Source organism: Paroedura picta, chromosome 8 (assembly GCF_049243985.1).
Source record: "Paroedura picta isolate Pp20150507F chromosome 8, Ppicta_v3.0, whole genome shotgun sequence".
Taxonomy (NCBI): Eukaryota; Metazoa; Chordata; class Lepidosauria; order Squamata; family Gekkonidae; genus Paroedura; species Paroedura picta.
The window spans coordinates 43,519,009-43,543,792 of NC_135376.1; the positions used below are offsets into that span (position 1 = coordinate 43,519,009).

General features: G+C 46.2%; 1 protein-coding gene across 1 annotated transcript; it reads right to left on the reverse strand.

The window, feature by feature from the left end:
* Positions 1 to 1,052: 1,052 nt before the first annotated feature.
* Positions 1,053 to 24,424, reverse strand: UBTD1 (ubiquitin domain containing 1). Its single transcript, XM_077349445.1, has 3 exons — positions 24,188 to 24,424; positions 2,804 to 3,031; positions 1,053 to 2,211 (listed from the first exon to the last, which is right to left on the reverse strand). Exons 1-3 carry the CDS (start codon positions 24,255 to 24,257, stop codon positions 1,826 to 1,828), a joined length of 684 nt encoding a protein of 227 aa, XP_077205560.1. The 5' UTR covers positions 24,258 to 24,424; the 3' UTR covers positions 1,053 to 1,825.
* Between the last annotated feature and the right edge of the window lie 360 nt (positions 24,425 to 24,784).

Below are 24,784 nucleotides of genomic sequence, written 5' to 3' on the forward strand. Positions count from 1 at the left end.
AGTGCTACTGCACTCTAACATATATTTAGATCATCAGTGTACATTTGTTTCTGGACTTGACCTATTAAGCAGCCAAGTTGCCTTGGCAAAAATGGCCAATGTGATCTGATATGTCATTTATTTTTTCCTGCCTTCCCCTTTCTTGCATGCAGGTGTGCAATTTACACCTGTGCAAATAAGGTGAGGCAACAGACAGGGTCTTGCCAAGTGCTCTTTTTCCTTTTTAAAAAAGGACAACTGCTGCAGCCCTGAAGTAACCTTGGGATATATTAGATACTATTATTGTTCAATACATTATTCTAGTGTTTGTTTCAGGAAGCACCAGATGTGCCCAGAATCTGTTACCATTTCCATGTTTTCTTTTAACTATAAATATAATGTAAATAAATGGCAGAGGGCAAACCAGTCTTTTGGTATTTTTTTAAATTGTATTTTTATATTCCAAAACTTAAGATTATTACATTTTAAATTTTGTAAATTTAAATTGTCTCTTAAATGTTCTTATCTGCCCAGAGCCTCCAGGGAAGGGAGGATTAGAAATGTAATAATAAAATAAATAAAAAATAATGCCATTGAGGGCTATTGTGATTAAACCCCTTAACCGTTCCTCCCCTGCTAAAGATTTCCCTCTGCCTCTTTATCTTTTCCTAGTATGAGCTCTGAAACTGTGAACAATTATTTATACAGGGAAATCAGCAAATGCAAGAAAAGTTCAGCATCCTTCCTTCTCATCCACGGATCCTCCCATATAACTAACTGCCTTCCCTTCACTTAATCATTTCTAGTTCTGTCCTGAAACATGGCCTTGCATTTCACAGTAGTTTGATGTCTCGTCTCATCTCCCCCTTGGTAGCATCATGTCCCTTACCTGACTTGGGCCAGGTTGGTAAGTATTTCTTCCCAGCCAGAGTAGGAACTCAGATTGTCTAAGTAATGAGTCTGCTCCTTCCCACTAAGCATTTGAATGCTTTCCAATGCGAAAGAAATAGTTCAAAGCTTTCTTCAAATAAGAAAGAAAGCCAGGTTCAGGTTAAATCAGGCAACAGGACAGGTTTATGGCTAGTTGGAAAAGGTTTTATTGATAAATTACACTGAGATCTATACATACAAGAACAATCCTCCATTTCCCCCCATCTAACTGAATGGCTGTCTATATATCCAGAACGCATTATCTGTCCCACTGGCTCATCACAGGTGACTGCACAAACAGGATTGTTCTCAGTATTCACTGGACCAAATAGTGGGAACCAGTTACAGCACGGTGTTTGACATGACATCCTGGCCTTGTGCCCAGCAAGGTACTTTTTTCTGGGGGATGCTTTGGTCTCAAGCTCCCTAGAAAAGCTTCTTGATGCCCAAGTGGCAAGATGTATGTGCAGTCCCTGAAGGGACTAACTGCACAGTCTCTCAAGCTAGGCTTAGAAGCCCAGTGCAGACAGCTCCAGCTTGGTTGGGGCTGAGAAGAAGAGGAGGAAGGCATGTGTTTCAGTACCAATCTAGAAACGGGGGATAAAGGCAAGAGAGTCAATCCTTGGAGAGTGGGGGGCAGGGTCTGGGTGGTATAAAAAATGGCCCTAAGGATCATGAGAGGCAAACCATGGGAAGAATCCACCCTCAAGACTGCCCACCTGTGCTGCTTGTCACCCCTTGTCTGTGCCCTGCAGCAAGTGAACATGTGCAATTCTCTAAAGCCCACCACAAAATCTCCCAGCCATAGTTCGAAGGACACAGTCTGTTTTCCCCAGGCACAAGAGCAGCCTCGTTCATGGGGGTTGCAGCTCACCCCCTGGGCCACAGAATGGGCCCTGTGCCAGCAACCTCCAACTCAGTTCCTTGGTGCAGACGGCTGATTGATGATGACTTGGATGACAAAGTCCTTCTGAATTTTGGTTTCTTGAAGGCGGGTCCGGTCGGTCAGGAGCTTGCCAGAAAAAAACCAGCGCTGCCAGCTAGGCTCCAGCCCCTCCTGGGCAAAGAGTTGCTTTTTAAGCTGCCCAATAGTGTCAGTCATGCTGGCGCTCAGGCGCACGTCCTTGCCAGTGGAGAGGCGCACTTTGAGAGGGAATTCATGCCGGGTGTTGGGTGCTGGCTCAGGGGGCTCCGTGCCCTCCTCTTCGCTCCTCTCCATAATCAGATTGACAGGCGGGGCAAGGCAATAAACAGGGAGCTGGTACCGGTTTCCTAATTCGTCATAGCACTCAGTAAGGGAGCCTGCAAGATAAGAAACAAACCAGTAGAGGGCATGAGAAGCCTGGGATAAAAGTATGCCTTTCCACAGGCATATTTGAGACCAAGCTCAAGTCTATACTGAATTCCCCAAAGCCTATGAAAAATAGGATTCCCAATTTTTCCTCTAAATCTTAATCTCGTTCCTGATGCCCACGCATCTGGTTATGTCCACCAATGTCCTAAATTCCTTCCAACTTTCTTTGCTATTCCCTAAACTTATGCAGTTTCAGACTACACCCCGTTCCCAGCCTTTGGATGTACTCTTAATTTTGGGGCAGCACCCCAGGTACCCCAGCTTCATGACTCTCCCAGCTCTCTTTGAACCATCTGAACCTGATCTTTTCCAACAAATGGATATAAGACTGTCCAATCTCCAATTCCAATTACATGCATTTTGCACACATGGTAGAAAGGCATGGCTTTATAAACTTTTGCAAACACATCTGTTGCACAACACATATTACATTTTTGTTGATGTTTTATTTCATAACTGTAGCAAAGGACAACAGTGTTGCCTTGAGAAAGACACTAGAGAAGGGAGCAGAAAGAGTCAACCCTGTTTCACCCAACATACCATGGGGCAAGGTAACACCAGCACCATCGATAATGGCCTGCGCTAGCCCATGGTCATTTGCCTCCACAGCATAGGCGGCAGCTTTGAGTGCATCCCAGATCTCTTTGCGGCCTTCGAAGGCTGGTGCTGTATCCCAGAACTCGTCCCGTTTGCTTCGCAACTGCCCATCTGTCATAGGGTAATCACTCTTCCACTTGGGGCGCTCCTTCTTTAGAGGTTCATTGCGACCTGTAATAGTAGAGACAGACTTCAAATGAAGCCCCAAAGACAGACACCCCCCCCACACACACACACACACCTGCTGGGCTCAGTTTCCTTTGTGTTTACAGCAGCTACTGCCCCATCTCTTCACAGCCAAACTCTGGCAAGTGGCACTTCTGCTCCCCCTGTGATGAGCTGCACATGGCCAATACCCATAGCTTTCTTCCACCCCCACCCCACCCCCAGCTCTCTGCTCAGAGTCTTAAGAGAGTTTTCCATCCTGTACAGTATTTATAGCTCAGAGAATTAGCCAGGGAATAAGCCATGGGGCTGCAGCCGGGTGGGTGGCAACAATTTGCAAAGCCGGGGGAGGCTGAACTCCTGGAAGACAAAGACACTAGGAGAGGCGGAAGCATAAACATTGAAGTCAGCTCAGCCAGGCTCTCTTCCTAATCATGTCACTGGCTCCAGGGTAGCTCTTTTTTCCTACTGCTTTGTCAAAGGCAGGACTCCATAGATCAAAACAATTTCTGACAGACACTGACTCAACACTTCTTTGTAAACATCTCATAAAAATAAGTTCTACACCATTTTAAATCAACTGGTCCCATTGTCTGATCCTCTTCAATCTCCTACCTAAAGATACTGATTTTCCTCTCCCTTTCCACAGAAAAAAATGTTCCATTCCCAGTCTTATCTTTACTTCTGTCATCTAAATCTTTCATGGTTTGCCTACGAAATTATATGTCATTCAAAAACTGAACCACAGGCTAGCTCAGGAACAACCAATACCATCAAAAAGACTGAATACAATAAACCTTTTTCTGCACCTATGATTTGCTCCAGTTTTACAGTAGATTCCTGTCTGGTCTTTTAATGTATGCATTTTATGTCGCTTTTGGAATGGAAGTGTTTTGGGTTTTTCCCCTCTTCTTCATACTTTTCCCACCATTCAGGGATCCAAACAATTTCAGTTTACTGTTTCCTCAGTTCATTTAAGAGTGGTGTTACCATATTCAGCTGCGGGACAACTTTCTCTTATCCCATTCTCCTTTCCTGTCTTCCAAACGGTACCCTTTTCCTCTTCCCCAACCCCTACGATACCCAGCAATGGGAGACTGGGCAAGGAGGGTGTGCTTGGCATTCCTTGGTTGGATCAGCGGTTCCCTGAGGAGGAAGGCAAATTGGTGGGGAGGACTAAGGTACAGCAGTAACAAGCTTGCCCAAAAACAAGGGGGTGGCAGATTACAGTGGATGAGCAATAACGTTGTGAGTGTCCTGCATTGTGTGTGGGGGTTGGATTAGATGACCCAAGAGGTCCCTTCCAATTCTGTTATTCTATGATTCTATGAAAACAGCCGAGACCTTCCTCTTAGCACCAAGCATTTGATTGGCTCCCCCTCCCCTTTTACCTATTTATAAGTATAAAATGGTAATATGAGCTATATATGTATTTATTGTTTGCAACTAAAAAACAACAAGCATAAATGGAATGATGGGGGGGAATAAACTAATTTTTTTTCAGTTACCCAGATGGGGATTGAGCCTAGGACTTTTACATCTGAAGTCTGTTGACATACACAAGGTTAGGGTTAGGGGCAGGGGAAGAGTAAAAAGGGCACCTTTTGGAAGACAGGGAAGGAGAGAGAAAGCCACCCTGCAGCTGAGTTCTTGTTTCAAAAAGTTAACCCTCTAGAAGCCTGGAGCTTCCTGCAAAGGTCATTTTTAAAAGCATTAGATTGAAAATGAATTACATTATATGGAAGGGGTTAAGTTTTGGTGGAACATGGCTAACAGAGAGAAAATGCAAGAGACTGATGAACCTCCTGCGGTATCATCATAAACTTAAAATGTAATGTCCACCATGAAATCAACCAATACAGCGCTTTGTTCAAAACTAACACTGCAAGATTGTTGACCTCCCTACCCCAAAAACAGCACCATTTGCTAAAACATCAACATGCTCAACAAAAAATCAGGCTTCCTTTGCAAGGTTAATAAAGTGGTTTAAGAATATAATCTAATGTAAGAGCCAGTTTGGTGTAGTGGTTAGGAGTGTGGACTTTTAATCTGGTGAGCCGGGTTTGAATCTGTGCTCCCCCACATGCAACAAGCTGGGCGACCTTGGTCTTGTCATAGCACTGAGAAAACTGCTCTGACTGAGTAGGAATATCAGGGCTTACTCAGCCTCACCCAGCTCACAGGGTGTCTGTTGTGGGGAGAGGAAAGGGAAGGCGATTGTAAGCCACTTTGAGACTCCTTCGGGTAGAGAAAAGCAGCATATAAGAACCAACTCTTCTTTTTCTTCTAAGTTAATTTAATATAAATTAATTCACATGTTCAATTAAATTGTTTATAATTACCTTTAAGGCCATACGCGGTCAGGGCCAAATGTACCACGGCCCATGGGCTGGGAGGGCAGCCACGCGACACCAGGGACGCGAGGCCTTTGCCGCAGCGCGAAGACCGGGCCTGCCATGTCCCCGACTCACCGGCCATGGTCTTTTCCCCGCGCCGAGTGCCACCCACCGCGGGGGAGGGCCCGGGGAGCGCGGCATGTCCGGCCGCAGGACTGCCAGGCCCCGCGAAGGCTTCACTGGGGAGGGGGCCATTTTATTTTTAAATAAAATGGGCTTTCCCCCTAGTCTCAGAATGTGCTAGAATACATCCAGTCCTTATCATGGCTGTTTTTTCTTTACCTTCCCCCATTTAAATTATTTTGTTATTTAATGACCTTGTATTTTTCTGAACGTCTGAGGAGCTCCTCAAGTATGTAGAAACATTGACATTTGTTTGTGGCTTGCCTGGTTTGCTGTTTTCAAGACTGGCATGAGGGCCAGAAACATTATTCTTAGATCTAGTCATTAACATACACATCTGAGACTCAGGATGCAACTGTTACTCAGAACTCTAATACAGGGGTTGCCACCTGCTACCACATATAATGATGTGGCAAACAGAGCCAAAATTGTGAGCATAATTACTGGGATATGTCTGAAACGGTTAGGAATGTTCTGGGTTCCAAAACAAGAAGTAAACATATTACAAAAAGGCCATTTTGAAATGCCAAGCATACTATAATGCCAGATATTCAGACAGGCCTCCAAACTAGTCATGACTTGGTCATTTGCATTACTGTTTTATTTTCTGACTAGTAATAAAGGCCATTTATAAAAACGGGCCAAAACTGGGAAGCAGCGAGAGGGAGCACGGAATCGGTAGGGAGGGGTGGGTGGAGGGCGCTGTGTGGGTGCGGGGCGGACTTGCGTTGGTCAGCGCGTGTCTCACCGGTGAAGCTGGTGTTGCGGAGGTCGGGCTGGTATAGCCGAGCGGGAGTGGCACGGGCGGTAGGGGTTGGCGGTAGGTTGAGGGGGAGGCGGAGGGGAACGGCGGCTGGGCAGAAGTTGGCGCATGTGTGTCCTGTCGTCGTGATGTAGGTGGGGGTAGAGTGGGGAAGGGAAGGCCTAGCCGCAGCGCCGAGCGTTCCGGGGGAGAACGGGGCGATGGCGGAGAGGGGGCGACGGCAATGAGTGAGACGGGGCGACGGGCGAGACGGTCAGTAGGGGTGCGCCGGAAGGCGGCTGGGTGGGTGGCGTGGTAAAAGGTCGTGTTGGGGGGGGGAGTGGTTGTTGGGGGAAGCGCGGCACAGTCGTGGGAGCGTGTTGGGGGGGTGTTAGCGTGGTCTGCAGCGCCGAGCGTTCCGGGGGAGAACGGGGCGATGGCGGAGAGGGGGCGACGGCGATGAGTGAGACGGGGCGACGGGTGAGACGGTCAGTAGGGGCGCGCCGGAAGGCGGCTGGGTGGGTGGCGTGGTAAAAGGTCGTGTTGGGGGGGGAGTGGTTGTTGGGGGAAGCGCGGCACAGTCGTGGGAGCGTGTTGGGGGGGTGTTAGCGCGGTCCAGGGTGAAGAAGTGAAGGGGGGGGTAGCGGCGGGTGGTGGCTGACCTGGGTCGCATGGCGGCGGCGTTGGGGTCGCGGAGTTGGGCGGTGGCAGCGTGCTGTTGGCGGGAAGGCTAAATGGGAGGCACGGGATTCCTTCCCTGCTCCCAGGCGAAGTTGGGAGGGCGTGCACCTGGAAAGGAGCAGGGCCGCCGCGTCTTTGACGCGGCGGCCCTGCTCCTTTCCCCGCACTGCGTCTGGCCGCCTTCTCCCGCCTTCTCCCCGCACTGTGCGGACTGGCCTCCCCCGCACTGAGGCGAAGTCCACTCCGAGGCTCTCCCAAGCCTTCTCCTGGCTTCGCGCGGCTCCCCATTACCTGCTTCGGGCGGGATGGACACTTGGAGGGGCCAATCAGGAGCCGCTTCGCGGCTCCTGATTGGCCCCTCCGAGTTTTTATCCCAGACAGGGCCCGCCCTAACTCCTCCCACAGAGCTCTTACTGCTTTATTCAGTCTGTGGCGCTCCGCGCCACGGGGCTGTTTAAAGATTTCAGATTTCTATTCATCAATATCCATAAAGTAATGGTGCAGTCATTAGAGTGTTGGATTAGAAATGAGGAGACCTGGGTTCAAAATCAAATCCCTGCTTGGCCGTGGAAGTTCACTGAGTGACCTTGAACTGGCCCCTCTTTCTCAGCATTACCTACCTCACTGAGATGTTGCTGTGAGGCTAAAATGGAAGAGGGGCGAATGATGTTGTAAGGTACTCTGGGTCTCCATTGGGGACAAAACCAGGGACTAAATAAAGCATAATTCCATTCTAAAGTTTAACAGTATGAAAATTCAAGCCATAAAACAAAAAGCTCCATGAGATGAGAGGAGGGTGAATCTGGTCGAAAATCAGGATTTTAAAATGTTGAACTCAGCCAAACAGAAACAAAACACCCCTGGCTGCTCTGGCAAAGGAGAGATCTGAGCAGCTGATCCAGGGACAACCATGTGATGGCGTTTCCTTAGCCTGTCTGCCTCCCCCTTGTCCTCTCTTGCAGGGCAGTTGATGCTCATGGCTGCTGTGGTGGGGGAGGGGCCAGTCTTGCTGATGAAGGAGCAGGCGTGTGATCTGGTGTCTTCTCCAACCTCCCCTCTCCCACAAAGGCAGCTGTTCTTATACAGCTGCTGTGATTGTTCAGAGGACGACTGGCCAAGAAGAGCTGGTCTTGGATCATGGAGCCTTGAGAATCAATGAGGTGGAGATCCCAGAATATTTACATGATGTTCTAGGGAACAATCTGGTCCAAAGTCTGTCTCTCAGCATTTTAAAATCTCTTAAAACTCTGAATGCACAATTGTGAGTCAAATGTCCAGACACTAGGCACCTTATTACTAGCAGAAGTAGCTGCCCATACAGACCACTTAGATGATATGCCCACAACTGACCCTAAGGAGCAGCAAGCAGAAACCAGACAAGCCCAGGGTGAGCACAGCATTTGAGGATGGGAAGAATCAGACCTGGGTCCCAGTTCACACATGGCCCTCAAAATGCTCCTTGCTTGCCCAGAACCTCTCAACGTCTTCAGCCTCCTAGCTAGGTTATGCAGAGAACAGCCAAGTGTTGCTCGGAAAGAGGGGCAGGAGGGGAGGCCACGTGCCGGAAGAAGTTATTTTGATCTAACCACCCCCATCCCCGCTAGCTGAAGTCAGTAGAAATACTGCCAGGATAGAAGCAATTAACTAACCATAATCTCTACAGTAGTGGAGATGGCAGGAAGACATTGATCGGCTGCAACTTACTGAGAATGACTGGAGAGACCAAGGGTCTTGGCCCATATGTAAAGAAACAGAGTCAGCAGCAGTTCAGGCTCAAGGGTTTCTTACAAACTTCAAGCCTGGGCTCCAGAACAAGCAAGGACAATCACAGAGTGCTGGGGAATTGACTGTATTTCAGACACAGGATGGAGACTCATCAGCCTGATGCCAAGGATCAGGGAGCAGCATGGTGCACCACGACCCTCATAGGACTCCATCATTCTCAAAGGGGTGCTCCAAGCAAACACTACTTAAACTTTCATGAGATCACCAAGCTGTGTGGAGTCAGGGGGAGCAGCCAGGTGCTCCACTCCACTTCCACAGTTTTGCATTCATCTGAGGAGGGCCAGTTCCAGGTTTAGAAGGCCATGGACAGTGTCAAGGGGCCTCTTCTTGCCACTGCATACCTGCTCACTCCTCATTCACCCACAAGCCTTTCCTCCAACACCTACCCATGCATTCTTCCCCCACTCAGAAGCTCACATACTGTCTGCATTTCCAGCCATATATGACCCCCCCCCCCGAAACAATACTGAGCTCTGCATGTGGCTGGGAGCATGGGCAAGCAAGGACAGAGGTGGTGGTACTGGGACCCATCAGAAGCTCTGAGCAGTGGCAGCTGTCCCACCTTAGGGGGGGCATTTACTTCATTTATACCCCACTTTTCACCCTGATGTGAACCGAAAAAGATCTATATTTTTCCTTCACAACAACCCTGTGGGATAGGTTAGACTCAGAGTGACTGACCCAAGATCACTCAGCAAGCTAGGTGATCCTAGTCTCCCAGATCCTAGCCTAACACTTTAACCACTACACACAAACTGGTTCTCAGGCTGAACCCCCCAATTTTTTTTAAATCATGATGAACAGTGTGAATTTCCTGTGATCCCCACATACCCACACAAGGAATACTGCAAAGGACTGGTAAGAGGAGTTTGGTGTAGAAGAGCTCAGGAATATGATGGTCAGTGAGAAAGCAGCAATTTCTGCAAGAAGCCCCCCAAACAAAGATAGATACTGAATCCCAGAAGAGAACTCCCACTTCAGTGTAATTGATGGAGATGTGGAGGTACAATGGTTCATTAAGCCTATATATTTGAAATGCAGTATGTGCTCACGTTTTAGTATAGGGCTACTTGAGTGCATCATTAATCCCTGCTGACTCCTACTCATAAAAACCCCTACAAATCTCAATCATCACAAGGTTACCAGGAAGTGTATTTTATTGTGGGGTCACCAAATCCCAGAGAAGAGATCACAGACACTAATTGTTTCAGAAAAATCAATAAAAATGCTCCTGTCTAGAATGATACAACCTTTCCTTTGTACTTGCAGGGATGGAAAGACCACATACAGTGTATATTGTACAATGAAGTTTAAATTCAATGATCAGAATAAATTATGGAAATTAAGCACATACTTGCTTATTTGGTATACTTTATACTGCTTTCAAAATGCAAATTTTAAATTAATTTCATTTTATTAGCTAATTCTTTGAAGACAGGGTAGGGAGATTTTCAGGACGTGCACATCCAAGGAAGAAAGAAGAAATACTGGAGGCCCCAAAGCTTTCTTCTATCACCATGGGAAGTCCCAAACAGCCCCTTCAGGCTTCTAAGAAACTCTTCACTGATATGTGCATGTTCAAACTTTTATTTGCATTTCTAAGAGCTAGAAATGTCATGTTTTAAAGTCAACTGAGAATTCCCCAGGATGCCAAATTCTGAAATAGATATGGGGTACACATAGCTCCACAGGACCTCATGCAGCATTAACCCTTGTTTCTCTAACTACTACATCCTTTTGCCCCATCATCTGCCAGGAAAATCTCCTGCAGATTCAGGCACAGTGCCCTCCCTGGGGTACACTTATTCCCAGGTGTATTGCTCAGTCAGTTGTCCCCTAGGAAGGAGGCAGAGGAGGACCAGCTTCTTGAGCTGACCCTTTCCTGGCTGGCTCTGCAAGGAGATCTAGTTTCAAGCCAACTGTATAAGGAGCTTGTGCTGCAGGTTTTATTAGGGGTGGTCAGAAGGAGAGAAAAGACATGTTCACAGAAAGAAAGAACAATACTGAACAGGCACAAGCCTAACAAATGCTCCATCCTCAGCAATCCCATGGCCCTGGTGGGGGCCAGCATCTTTCTTACCTTTGATGCCTTTTCCTAGTAGATAAAGCAATCTTGCCATTCAGATTAACAGAGTTTTAGTGAGATGAACTCTACTGGCAGAAAGGCGTAGGGATCATAGAGTTGGAAGAGGGCATACAGGCCATCTAATCCAGCCCTCTGCTCAATACAGGATCAGCCCTAAATGTTTGGAGGCAGGCCTGGCAATAGAACTGTCATATTTACATACTGTAAAGAGGAGCTATGACTTGTGTATTTGGTGCCTTAAAAATGTTGTTTTTAAAACTCTCTATGCTTAGCATGAACTCTGAACTATAAAAAAAAGCACACTAAGTTCCTAACTATCAGGTCACTATCAAATTAGTTATGTGGCACCTACAGCTGACAGTTTGTGAAATACAAGAGGGTGGTAGGCAAGGCTGGGCAGGAGCTATTGGGAGTCCCAAATGCAAACAGCCACCTCCAGGCTCCTTCTAATGTGGAGACAGGAGAAACTTCCCTTCAGGCCTTGCCTTGATCACCTGCTGAACACAGAGGGCCGGTGGCCCAAGCGGGCTCCGGGCAGAGTGTCCTGCCTTCTGCCTAACGCAGCTATGTTAAGCTTCTCAGCTAAATTCGCTTTAGACAAACTAGCTCAGTAGTGCAAGAAGCAGTAGCCATTGTGATACAAAGAACATGCCATTCTTTTGGCTACCAAAGAAGACAGGCAGGCCGTTCAGGAATGGCCCTTATACAACTACTGCTTTCAGAGGAGGCCAAGCCACCATGCTATAACCCAGCATCAGCACATCTGTGCCCATCCATGTGCCATTTGGCCACCACAAGGACTTTGCATATAGTTGTCAGATATAAACCAGTCCATCACTTGGACTGCATGGAGGCAGTGAGAGAGTGCACAGGAATGCCTCGTGCTCCTAGATCCTTGCACTCAGGATATGCTCCCTCTTCTGCCTATTCACTCACTACCACTGAGCTCTTAAAGCAAATTCTCCTGGATTACATGACAACACTCTTATAGAAAGATCTTATGAGATCAGGATTAGCTGATCCTGGACTCTGCCCTTGTTTGGCTCAGTGAAGTTGCTAAGAGGCATTCAAGTTACTACCAGTTGCACAACACTCAAGAGATACTTTTCAGGAGATACAAGGTATAGACCGTGGCCTTCTGCATTCAAGCATTTATTTGCTCTACAGCTGAGCTAAAGTTCCCCCTAAACACTGCAAAATAATTGGGTCAAATTTAGGTACAAAAGACTTGGTTCAATGCTGTTGGGAAGTGGAATTTTCCTCTTCTTTCTCACAGCATTGTGGCGCACTCATGCATCTTCTGGGGTTCCACAGTTTTTCTCTGATCTTTCTCAATCCCACTTTGCTCTGAAGTTTTGCATAAGATTGTAGTAAAGCTGGCTTGGTTACAAGATAGGTGAGAAAATTAAGATGGAACATGGAAGTCATTTCCCCGGATCTTGTCCCCACAGTGACCATTACTTTCCCTATAGGATTGCCAATCTCTACATAGGGCCTGAAGATTTTCTGGAATTACAACTAATCTCTAGACTATGGAGATCAATTACAATGCAGAAAATGGCTGCTTTGGGGGATGGGGTGGGTTTTAAGGCATTATACCCTATTGAATTACCACACCTCTCCAAATTCCACTATCCTAAGTCACCATTCCAAATCTCCAGGAATTTCCCAACCTACATCTAGCAATCCTGTTCCCTGCCACCAGGAAGCCTTTGCTTTTAAAAATTCAGCACTAGAATATCATTATATTGATATACTCTCTCCTGCCTCCTCCCACGAGAGGTTGGGGTGGGGGTTGGAGATAGGGAGGCTTTCTCCACCATGTTGTTGGGTTGTTGATCTATTGTATTTGTATTTTTGTACATTTTAATAGGGTTTTAATGTAGGGTTTAACTGGACATCTGTAACCCACTACGAGCCTGCTTGGGAGTGGCGGGTAATAGATTTAAATAACAACAACAACAACAATACTGTTGTAACAATATATGTAAATAATTCTCTGAATTCCCAGCTTTCACTAAAAAAAAGTAAGACTCTACACATATTTTCATAGAAACGTCCTTTTTTCATTTAAGCTGGGGATTCATAAAAGCTGACAATCCTGCTGTTTCAGCAATGTATCAGTATAATGATATTCAAGCACTGACTTTTTTCCAATGCAAAAAGCTCAGTGTTCCCATGGGAATGACCACTGCTGAAAGCTCAAGTTAGGGAAACCTGCCATGCAGAAGCCCTGTTGCTGCTACGCTTATCTGCAGCCGTACCAGCAACAGGGAACCACATGTGCTCCTCCATGTGTGGAAAACACCACAATTGTTAACAAACCCAAGTAAGTAACTTTAAAATTCACTGGTAGCTTGACAGTTACAATTTTTTAAATCTGTGCCATAATTTTCCTCCAATAATCGTGAATACAGGGGCACTACCACACTATGTACAATTTAGTGAGGATTACTGACATGTCCAACATTTATTAGAGCTACTTGCATACATTTAATTTACGATCCATATGCCATATATCAAAATGTTACAGTGATAACTTGCATTAGCTGTTTTTTTAATATATTTGTATGCCAATACAGGATTTCTAATGGTGAAAAAAAAGTAAATACTACTACTAGAGAAGTGTGCGTGATATGCTGTGGATATGGCTGTGTTTCAATAATATTTGACTTGTTTCCATAGAACTCCTGCATGTGACATCAGAGGAAATGAGTCCTACTGTCACAGCAACTTTATATAGGTCCCGCCTAGTGGAAGGCACTGTGTGAGATCCACCTGGTTGTGCCAGAGTATGGATGCAGTTGGGGTTGGTGACTGTAATAGGGGAGGGATGTTGTTTCCACCACCTGCTGGAGTTTTTAGATTGTACTATTATTTTATTGGGCATTAATTGAGGAGTTTTAATGGAAATTGTTGTATTTTATCTTTTTATCTTTTTGCAAGCTGCCTTGGGCTGACTTTGTCAGGAGGGATGGGGTATAAATTTAAATGTCACCTCCCACTCCAGTCCTCACCCTAATCTGTGTGTGTGTGTGTGTGTGTGTGTGTGTGTGTGTGTGTGTGTCTGTCTTTCTGTGTGTCTCTGTGTGTTTGTGTGTGTGTGAAAACAATAGGTTATACTTCTCTCCAGCTATCTAACCAGGCTTCAGATCAACTCTTCAGTATCATTGCTCCTTTGTTTCTCAGAAACACAATCACCTGCACTACTGCTGGAACTCTACCCTTACAGGCAGCACACGAGAAAGGAAGCAGGCAGGGCCCATGTATTACAGTCTTACTTAGTAATGAAAGAAGTCATAACTTAGACAAGACAGACTTCATAGACATAATTACATAGAAACAATGTCAAAACAGTACTGCTTGTAAAGCAAAAACCCATTACATCAAGACTTATGTTGCTCTTGGTCCTGAACAGCTATGAATGTGGAATATAAATTAAATGGAAAAAAGAGTTTTAAAGTATCTGGGTATGTTCACAATATGTTCTCATAGATACCTTTATTTGAAGTGGGAACCCTTTCGAAATTATCTCTGCCTTTTGTGACTCAATACTGAAGGCCATAGGGTATGTCCATCACTTTCTGCATCACTGGGGGATGGGAGTGAACTGAACTCCTGGGAATGAATAGGGTACAGAGTGAAGGGAAGAGAGGAGCAGAAAATGTGCCCAGCTTTACCTGTTCTTTTTTCCCCACTGCAGGGAAATCGTTGGAGCCTGAGAGAGAGCTGCAACCCACTTTGGTGTCATAATTCACAGTACAATCCTCCTGAAGGTATCTATGCACATACCTAGCTGCTTTTTAAAAGTTTTCCTCTGCACAGGCAGATTAAAAAAAACTAAACACAGCAGGAAATTTGCCAGGAAGAAACAAATGTACTGGCACTACTGTTACAAAGTCCAGGTCAGTAAATAGTAAAACACCTGCTATTGCAACTATGCAATATGCAAAATTGAAGCATGTTCACCAAATAGTGAACCAAGGTATATTTGTAGTTTTGGCTCCAACATGCGAATACAGCTGTTCCCCAAATTGAAACCTAATCCCAAATCCCTAAGGTCAAAAAGAACGGAGCATGCAAGCCAGTGTGAGTAAAGGACATAAAGAACTCAGAGCATAACTGCAGGAACTGTGCACCTCTTGTGTCAGGTGCTGTCTGCTCCTGTTTCTTGGCAGGTAAATAGGAACGTGCTATAATTGATTGCATTGGAAACACTCGTTTTGTTGTGCCAATAAAATATATTTAAACTGAATTTTCAACACACTTGGGTTGAGATCAAGCTACCTTCTGTTGGACCCCCTGAGGCAAAACGAGGGTAGTCTGTTGAGCAGGTTGGGAGGACTTTTAATCTGGTGAACTGGGTTTGATTCTCTGCTTCCCCACATGCAGCCAGCTGGGTGACCTTGGGCTCACCACAGCACTAATAAGGCTGTTCCACTGAGCAGTAATATCAGGGCTCTCTCAGCCTCACCTCCCTCACAGCGTGTCTGTTGTGGGGAGAGGAAAGGGAAGGCGATTGTAAGCTGCATTGAGACTCCTTCAGGTAGAGAAAAGTGGCATATAAAAAAACCAACTCATCTTTTTAGGAAATTGGGTAAATCAATCTTTTCATATGATGGTATGTCTGTTGGTAATTGCTGCAATGGTTTTAATGTACTTTTCTGTGTAAAGCTGAGCAGGCATTTGTTAAGTGCGCCCTTGGATCTTTCTTTGGAAAGGCAGAATAAACAAATATTCCAATAAATAAATATATAAATCAATAATGTGTGTGAGATCCTTTGAATACTCCTTAGGACTCTGTATGTTCAATATTATCATCATATATATATTTGTTGTTCAAAAACTGCATAGGATAAAGGATGAAAGGATGGCCTACTACTAAAGACGGTGACCAGGCAACCATCCCTGCAACAAAAGGAGAGAGCAAGGGAATGGTCCAACCGAGTCAGAGATGAGTGTATGCATTCTGCAAACAAAACCCCGCAGTAACCAAGGGGTTAGAATCCATCAAGAAATAGGCCTGAAAATTAGTTGGTTGGGAACCTCAGCAAGCAGTGGTTTGTCTATGGGGAATGAGTGGCATGTGGATTAGCTTTTACTGGGTAGGCAAGAATCTAATAAGGAAGAGCTGCTGGACTCAGGATTGTGGGGTCTGACCATTTTCTTTGGATACCAAAAAGCCAACGCCAGCTGTGGCTGGGTAAATACAGCAAACCACAACAACTCAACAATTGCTCATTATCAGGAATCTATTAGCCTGCATGTAAACTCACCATCCTGGTGACATACATAAGGAAACATCATAACAAGACCAGAAGAGGCTTGCATACCACAAGCCCAGGAGACATCACTGATGGACAGCACAGGACAAGTGTTACATTTGCAAGAGGGAACAGCATAGGCAATGTTTTGCTTTTTTGTGCTGTTGGCAGCAAAATGCCATGTATGCCGAATAAACATAATTCCTTAATATTGTGCCTGAACATATCCTTCAGCACAGCTGTGCCCACTCTCTTTCTCCCTCCTGCCCCACCAGAATCCTTGGAAGACAAACTTCCATTTGCACAAAAGAGGCATTCTGCAAGAAAATGAAGGAGAATCAGCATTTTCTAAAATGACCCACCACCAGGACTGGCAAGCATATGACCAGTTTGTCATGGACAGTCCAGTGCCCTGAAGGACATCCCATGATGCTGGAAAGTGTCGGAACAGGCTGGGGTTGTGTCACAAGGGCTCTTTCCTTCCCTCAGAATGATCTTTTGATGCGAACTGGGCAAAGCCAGAGAGACTTCCAGCATCAGCCTCATAAAATTGGCCCCACAGTACAACAGCAGGAGAAAGAAAGCAGTCCGCTGAGGGGGGAAGCAATACCAACAAGCTGTCTTGGCACTGTCTCCCCCCCCCCCCCATGCTGCCTGGCTCAGCACTTTATGGAGGAGCCATGCGGCTCAGCAGACAGGAGGGTTATGCTGAACGGGCACCATGCTGAACAGGCTGAGCTGGCTGGCAAGACTAAGGGCTTATAAGGCAGCTACTGTTGACCAGATCCAAATGAGAACAAGGCTTTTCTTTCCCCCATGGCACTGGACCATGACAAGCTGGACCTTTTGAAATGAAAGCTGCCCAAACTCCCACCTTGACTGCACCTGCCTACCTTAGAGGCAGCTCAGCAACCTTCCTCCCATTAATGCAAAACAAAAAACAAAAAAAAGTGGCAGGATAAGAACCTCATGCACAGGATCTCATCTGGGAACCCTGAAGCATGATATCCTTTGTATATGAGTACCTCTTCTCTTCTCTAGGGGAAGTGGGAATGCCACACCCTCAAGGGTGCACAGACTAAACTTAAGCTCTCAGGTGTGTACTCAACTTAGGTTGCTCTACTGGGAGACACCAGGGCAACACCTCCTGAGCTGAACAAACAAGCAAGCCTGGGCCATGGAGGCCAGGTGCCAATTAATGCCTGCTTGAGGTGAGGAGCTGCTGCATGCTGGTGACAAGTCCAGCCTCATCGATGGCAAAGGAAGAGATGGAAGATGCAGAGCTGTCAGCTTTGCAGGATTGCTCTTACAGCCCAGAGATAGAATGAGGAAGGCCTTTGACTAAATAATCAGTCGGTTAAGCAGAAAGAGTGTGTCTCCTGGGCATGCACCCCAATATGTGGGGACAAAAGCTGGCTTTGTGCCTGGTGGCCCTGCAGTGCAGCCAAGCAACATGCACAATCAGGTCCACACAGAATTCATTCCCACAAATGAGCCAAGGCAGCAGACTGTGGCTCCAAATATCTGCTCACCCAGGTCTGGGACCTGCTTGTGTCAGCTGGCCCCACATTACCACCGTCATAACTCCAATCAATTCAGTAAAGGTTTCTGGTTCTAGATAGCAGGACTGGCACTCCTACTACCACCAAGATGATCTTTACTCTAAAATACTACTACTTTATGACTGCAGTTTCCCATCAATTAAATGCTGCAATTGTTGCCTGATCCTCACTGGCAAAAGGCTCCAAATCGGCTACACTTAAAAAGCATTACCTGAAAGGCCATGCTACACTTGTGGAGATCAATGGCTTGATTTCACACTGGATGACCATGGTCCTCCAAATCCAGATTTTTTTCAGCTAAAACAGGCCAGCCACAGCTGACATCAGAATAATTACACCAGTGGCTGCCACGGGGGCCACAACTGTGCTCCTAATGTCACTTTAGAGCAGGTCAGTAGTGGCACCAATGAAGACAGAGCAGGCAGAGACATTAGACACAGAAGGCAAGAAAACAGCAAAGAGGTGAATATATGAATGACTTCAAGGGAAAAGGCCTGAAAATATTCACTATCACTCATATGACAATCCCCTAGCTGGAGTCACAATCTTTTAAAGAAGATGTTCAGCTTTCTTTAGGCCTATGATGAATTTCCCAATTCATTAGCACACTTTTGTGCAGAGCCTCTTTCATACATATCCCGAGCCAGTGCTTCTTAAAACAGAACGCATGACATATGCAAGCAAGAGGAGGGCACAAACAATGTTCGAATCAACTAAAGACCACAGCACTTTTCTCACCAGCCTTATTGCTACTAGATTTATAAACATTATTTTCCAGAGCAGATCGAAGTTGGGTTGTGATGCATTTACTGGACCTTGAAGTTCTTTCAGAATTACAACTGATCTCCTCACTGCAGCAATCAACTCCCCCCCCCAGGAAATGGCAGCTTTGGAAGAAGTAATGCATCACACCTCTGGTGAACTCCCCTCCCCAGTCTCCATTCCCAAATCTTTAGGAATTTCCCCCAGGGATCTCTGAAAAGGAGTGATCATACCACTGCAGGCCTAGGTATTTTGAACAGGATACTGATCCTCACATTCCCATCCAGCATGGCAGCCATCTGGATGGACTACAATGTTTCCCAAAAGGTCTGTGTAAAGCAGGTTTTGGAAAGGAACACAAAAAAGCTGGGAAGATCTGAGGAGGCACATGAAAGTGCCATGGTGCTGTGAGGAAGCAGAAAAAATAATTTGCTCCCTACAACATCCAAACAGAGGTCATTAACCTTGTGCAAGACCCCAGTGGCTCTAAGGGATGGGACTTGAAGCATAGGATCTTGAGGAGGAAGATACAAAGGAGTAGAACAGGATTTGGACAGATAAGGAAGAAGCTGCCCGGGTGGTATAGAAGCTAGGCAAGTGCGTCAAATGCCCCCACTTCAGAGAAAGTTAAAGCTTTATCCCATGTACATCTATTCATAAATGTTTAGTGTGTTCAGGTAAGTGTGCATAGGCTTACAACGTTTGTCACATGTTAGTCATCATTAATTTACATTCCATACATTTCAACATGATTGAAGTGCAATTAACCACCCACAGACAGAGACTTGGAGGAGAGGGGGCCTGAAAAAACTAGTAAATTCAGGCAAGGTCAATTTTATACAGTAATAAAAAAACACTGTAGGAGGTGACTAGACATATATAGAACTACTTATTCCAGCACTACACACTTTGCCTGCAAAAGCAGAAAATATAGTGCTGAAACTACAGTGCCGGCATTTGGAGCTTAGATAAATATTATAACGGGGGAATCAGACATTTAGGGTGAAGTCTGGCCTTCCCAAAGCTAAGTTTATGTTTTCTGCCTCTGTTGGTCATCCATACAGCCCTCACCCTATGCCTTCCTCTAAAACACATGAAATGTAATCCTGCCTCTGTGTGTCTTTTATGGATCAGATGTAGTCAGACTCCTTTCCAAGAAGGTGTAGCTTACAACTCCTGCTCTCAGCCTACTTATCCACCCCTCCCCACTTCCTGTTTCTCTTTTTCTGCCTCCTACAAAACAGTAATTATTGCTGGGAGCAACACACAGGCATTGCAACCAGTGGCTGCGTGAGCAGAGTACAGGCATGAGTCAGTTCTGCAGTCCCTTGGTGGGGCCAGTTTCTGGTTATGATAGGATGTACTTTGGAGTCGTATTACTTATACAGAAAGAAAACTTCAGTCATAATGTAACATGGCACTCAGAACAGCTAATGAGTTTCTTCCAGGTTAGATTCACACGCTATATTTTGGAATCTGTGTTTACATGTATGGTCAAATGCAGCGTGTAGATTGGTAACATATCAGGCTGACTCATCAGTAGACCTATGAAATCCTGAAGTCCAAGCAGTCGTGAGATTTCATAGGCCCATCAGTAAATCACCCCTGTGGTAGCAGCTGACATATTACATTTCCCCACACTCAAAGAAAAGAGACAGAAGCCTAAATTTGCCAGCATCTAATGTTCAAAATGGCTTTGAGCCTCAGAAAGTTGGGAGAGGAACACATCAGTATCACTCCGCCCATCTCACAAATGTAGTCACCACTAAGGTGGAATGCAGTGACTGACTAACAGCATTGGCCCCATAATTTAAGGCCGGAAGCAGAGATAATACCCTCTAAATTGACACTAAAGCATAATTAGAGACCAAAAATAGTTCTGGGATTTGGTGAAGGCACCAGGGCTCAAGATCCCAGTCATTCCTATCATGAGATCTTTAGTGATTTTTAACAGTGAAGATAATATCTCTTCCCCACCCTGCTAATGAGATAAGAGTCACTTACAAGAACTTTCTATCCAGTCTGGCATTCACACAACTAACAGCCCTATATATTTAAAAGGTCCACATCTACTGAGACCAGATTGCTGGAGAAATCCAGCAGCTACAGGGCAACAGCTTGGTGGTGCTGTTTTCAGATTATTAGTATAGAAGGACATGTTTCCTCAGTTTCTTGAAGACTCAGCTGAGCTCACACTGCCTGTGTCTGCAAAATGCCAGCTATACATCATTGAGAGTGCCGACCCAACTTTTTATAAGCAGTTAAGATAAATGCTACCAGGAAGCTTCAGAACTGTTCTCAATTTCTATGGGAGATAGGGTTTATCCCCTTAAGAAAGTAAGAGACACTTTCTGTGCAAATGGCTGAGAGGTACAGTATAAACCTATTGAATGGATAGGAAATAAATAAAATTTTGACATGTTTATTATCTATCCTTTTAAATAAAAGGGCTGACCACAGGAAGCAAAAAAGGGGAGCTATTTCTTTCAGAACAATTTATCATTTCTAGAGGGTACCGCTCCTTAGCTCTGCATTGCTATAAAACGTATGAAACCAATGAAGTCTTAAATCCTTCTCTCAATACAGAGTCAAGTATTATGACTTTTCACCATTAAGCTATTCCAGAGCTTCCCACATCAGTAAGCCAAGTAAGACTGCAAATTATGTAAAACATTTTTGTGTAAAAGTGTATGCTGAACTCTTCCAAGAAATAAATTTTAAAAGAGAACCTGCAAGTGCTCTGGCCTATAGCACCAAGAAAATCACAAAGTCCTGCACACTTAGAGACTGATTTATTGTGGGTAGGCACATTCATAGTAAAAATACCATGACATGAGCACCCAAGCACCATATAAAGTAGGTTGTTGCCAATGAAAGTTCATGCCCCATAAAACAGTTATTAAGGTACTACAGCACTTTGGCCAAGTAATCCTGTGATGCAGAATACCGCTACAAATAAGTAAAGCCAACTGGGAAGAGCGGGCTATAAAATAATTTTTAAAAGATGATGATTATTAAGCTCAGGAGACTGAACAGCAATATGCATAGCAACAAGCTCCACCCTATTCGACCATGGATTAGATTATGCTCCTTTCCCAGAAATATGCAATATGGCATGAATCCAAATAGGCAGTGTGTAATGACAATGGGTTCTAGATCAGAAAAGTTATATTTGAGGTCTCACTGTATCTTGGAGGGGCACTCTAGGACAGTCAGAGTGATGCTGCTGCCCAGAAACCTTTTCTACAGTACACTTCCTTCAGGTAAAGAGGAGCAGGGACTCTCTGGCCTGTCTGGCCATTTTCTATCCATTTCTATCCAGCATCATCAAAATCTCCCAAGTTTGGAGATCTCAGCTTTGTGGCATTAGGATGTGGCCGAGTTATTGCACCACTCCATTCTCAGTAGGTTTAAAAACAGCTCTTTAGCTGCCAGCACAGAAACTACACTTTTGAAACTATCCTTTCATGCCCCCCAAAGACCTCTTTTTTGCTGAAACGTCATGATTGTTTTGTCGCCAAAAATCCTGCATCAATATGTCTCTACTGATGCCAAGTACTGCTGATGAGCTTGTTGGGTTAAAGCTGTTTCTATTATTGATCCAACTGATGCAGCACCAGAGGAGAGTGAGACAGATCTGAGCCATTATGAAAGGGTACCGAGTATGTTCTTGATTGACAGAGACTAAGTAAAGTCAGACCACTGCACAAAAGCCAAAGCCATTCTTCTCATCCTGCAGACGAGTTAGAGGGCCTTGAAGCTGGAATTCAAAAAATTGTAGGGGTAGAAGAGGCCTTTCAAAACCATCTAGTCCAGTCTTTCTCAACTTTTTTTACCACTGAGAAACCCCTGAAACAGTCTTCAGGCTTTGAGAAACCCCAGAAGTGGAGAGATCATGCAGAATATGTTTGTGAGGCATAGCTGTGCACATGCTCGCCCAGGGCCCCTTGCCTTTCCACCCTCTCCAGGCCCATCATTGGCCATTTTAAGAGGGGGCCAGGTTGACAAGACCAAATATGTTAAAACATTGAATGTTAAAAATATATTAAAAATTAACCCCCAACCATTCAGGAAACCCTTCCAAGGCTGTCAAGAAAACCCAGGGTTTCATGAAACCGTAGTTGAGGAAGCCTGATCTAGTCCAACATCCTGCTCAGTGCAGAAAATCCAGAATCAGAATATCCCTGATAGATAGCAGTCCAGCATTTGCTCCAAAACTCCAGTAATGGAGAACTCCCACCCCAAAAGCCATTATGGTGTAGGGGGCTAGACTGGTAGACCAAGATACAGGTTCAAATGCCCAAGTTGTCATGAAGTTCACTAGGGCCAGTCACACTCTCTCTGCTTAACCTATCTCACAGGGTTGTTGTGGTGGAAGGGAGAATGGTGTATACTTCTCTGAGCTCCTCAGAGAAAAGGCAGAATAGAAAAAATACATGAAATAAATACATCATCAGTTCTGTTATACGACTCTCACTGTTAGGAAGTTTCTCCTAACATTCACATGAAATGTCCCCTCTGGTAACGTGAGCCCTTTAGAAGATCCAACCCCCAGGAGCAGCAGAGAACAAATCTTTGTCTTCTTCCATGAGGCAGTCCTTTGGGTATTGGAAGAGTGCAGTAATGTCCGCCCTCACTCTTCTCAAGGCTAGACATATTCAGGTTCTTCAAGTTTTCCTCATAGGACTGGTTATCCAGACCCCTGGGCATCTTTGTTGCATTCCCCTGTCCCTGTTACAGTTCAGCTACATCTTTTTAAGTGACAGGGAGAAGTGGGCACAGGAACACAGAAGAAGCTGGACTACTGCAGAGTAGCGATGAAATATCTAAGATGCCAAGCTCTGCTCTCCTCCCCGCCAACAGAAGCAAGCAGGGCTTCTTTTCTGATCCTAGCTTTAGAGAAGACTACTTTTCAGTTTGTTTGGTTGTTTTACATTTTATACTTCATCCTCTCCTACAGGGTCTCGGAGCAGTTTATCATTCCACAATAATGCCAGTTACTACTGGCATGAAGGTATCTGTCACAAGACATAGTCCTAAAGTGACTGCTGCAGACTTTAGGGCCAGATTTTGATAAGGCACCATAAACGAAGTTTGTATTCCATACCCAAACCATTCTGACCTTCCCACTGAACTGAGTTTTGATACAGCTTATTCTAGGAGCTCATGGCCTGAAAGTGGCCCCCACCCACCCAGTGCACCTGGGTCAGCAGAGGCACAGAAGTCCACACCTCCAACACATCTGGTGAGACAGGATGGACCGGCTCTTACATAAAGTAAGGAGCTGAGTTTCCGGGATACCCTACACTTTTGCTAAATACCAAGAAAGGGCCTGGAAAACGGGATCACTAGGAGGGATGGCGGGGGACTCATATTAGTTAGAGGAAATGAAATTCCTCTCCCACTCCTCTCATAGGAAATGTAGACCACAACTTAAAACGGGACAGGGACAGCGTACACAGCCCTCGCCTACACCCTGATTTGGGCCACAGTACCCCTCCGGAGGGTTCTCAGAAATCTTATGCACGTTCAGCCTAAGCAGCACAATCTAGTGGCAGCCGCTCTTCCCAAGCCAGGCACTACTCTCGATGCCCGGCCGTCCGCGGAGGCTGGGTGGGCCCAGGGGCAGGGGAGGTGTCGCTCTCCAGTGTCGCTCTCCCTGGGGGATCGCAGGGGCCAGCTCGCGCTCCCCCCCCCCCCCCAAAAAAAGGCCCAGCTCCCCTGCCCGGTATGGGGGGGGGGCTATTCCGGCGTCGCTCACCTGCTCGCTTGCGCGGGTGTCCCGGGGTGGTCGGCCGCTCCCTGCGTTGTCTCCCCACGCAGCTGCCCATGGCGGCACCCCCAGGCTGCGATTCCGAGGGATCCCTGTGCCTGAGCCCCGCTCAGGGCTCTCCCGCTCTGCATGGGGCCGAATCCCCGATCCGCCGTCAGGACGAGCTCGCAAACTTTCTGCAAGGCGGCTCCCACCTCTTCTTCCTCCTCCTCCGCCGCCGCCGCCTCCTCCCAGGCAGGTCTGGAGCCTGGCGGAACGGGAGACGCGAATGAATCAGGTTGGATCCAGCCGAGACAGGCCCGGCGACTCCGCCGCTCGCTGCAGCTGATACGGCCGCGGCCCCGCCGAGAGCTGGGATTTGAGGCGGGGAGGGTCCCGGCCCTGGGAGACACTTCGGGCTCCTCCTTCGCCAGGTGAGCATGTGACTCGGCGCCAGGAGCCCGGCCTCCGCTCCGCCTCCTCTCCGCCGAGCCCTGGAAGAGGATCCGCCGGGGCCCTAGCCGGGAAGAGCGGCCTGGCCTGAGGGGACACGCCGCCCCGGGCCCGGCGGTTGGAGATTAAACGGACTTGAGCACGAAGTTGCCG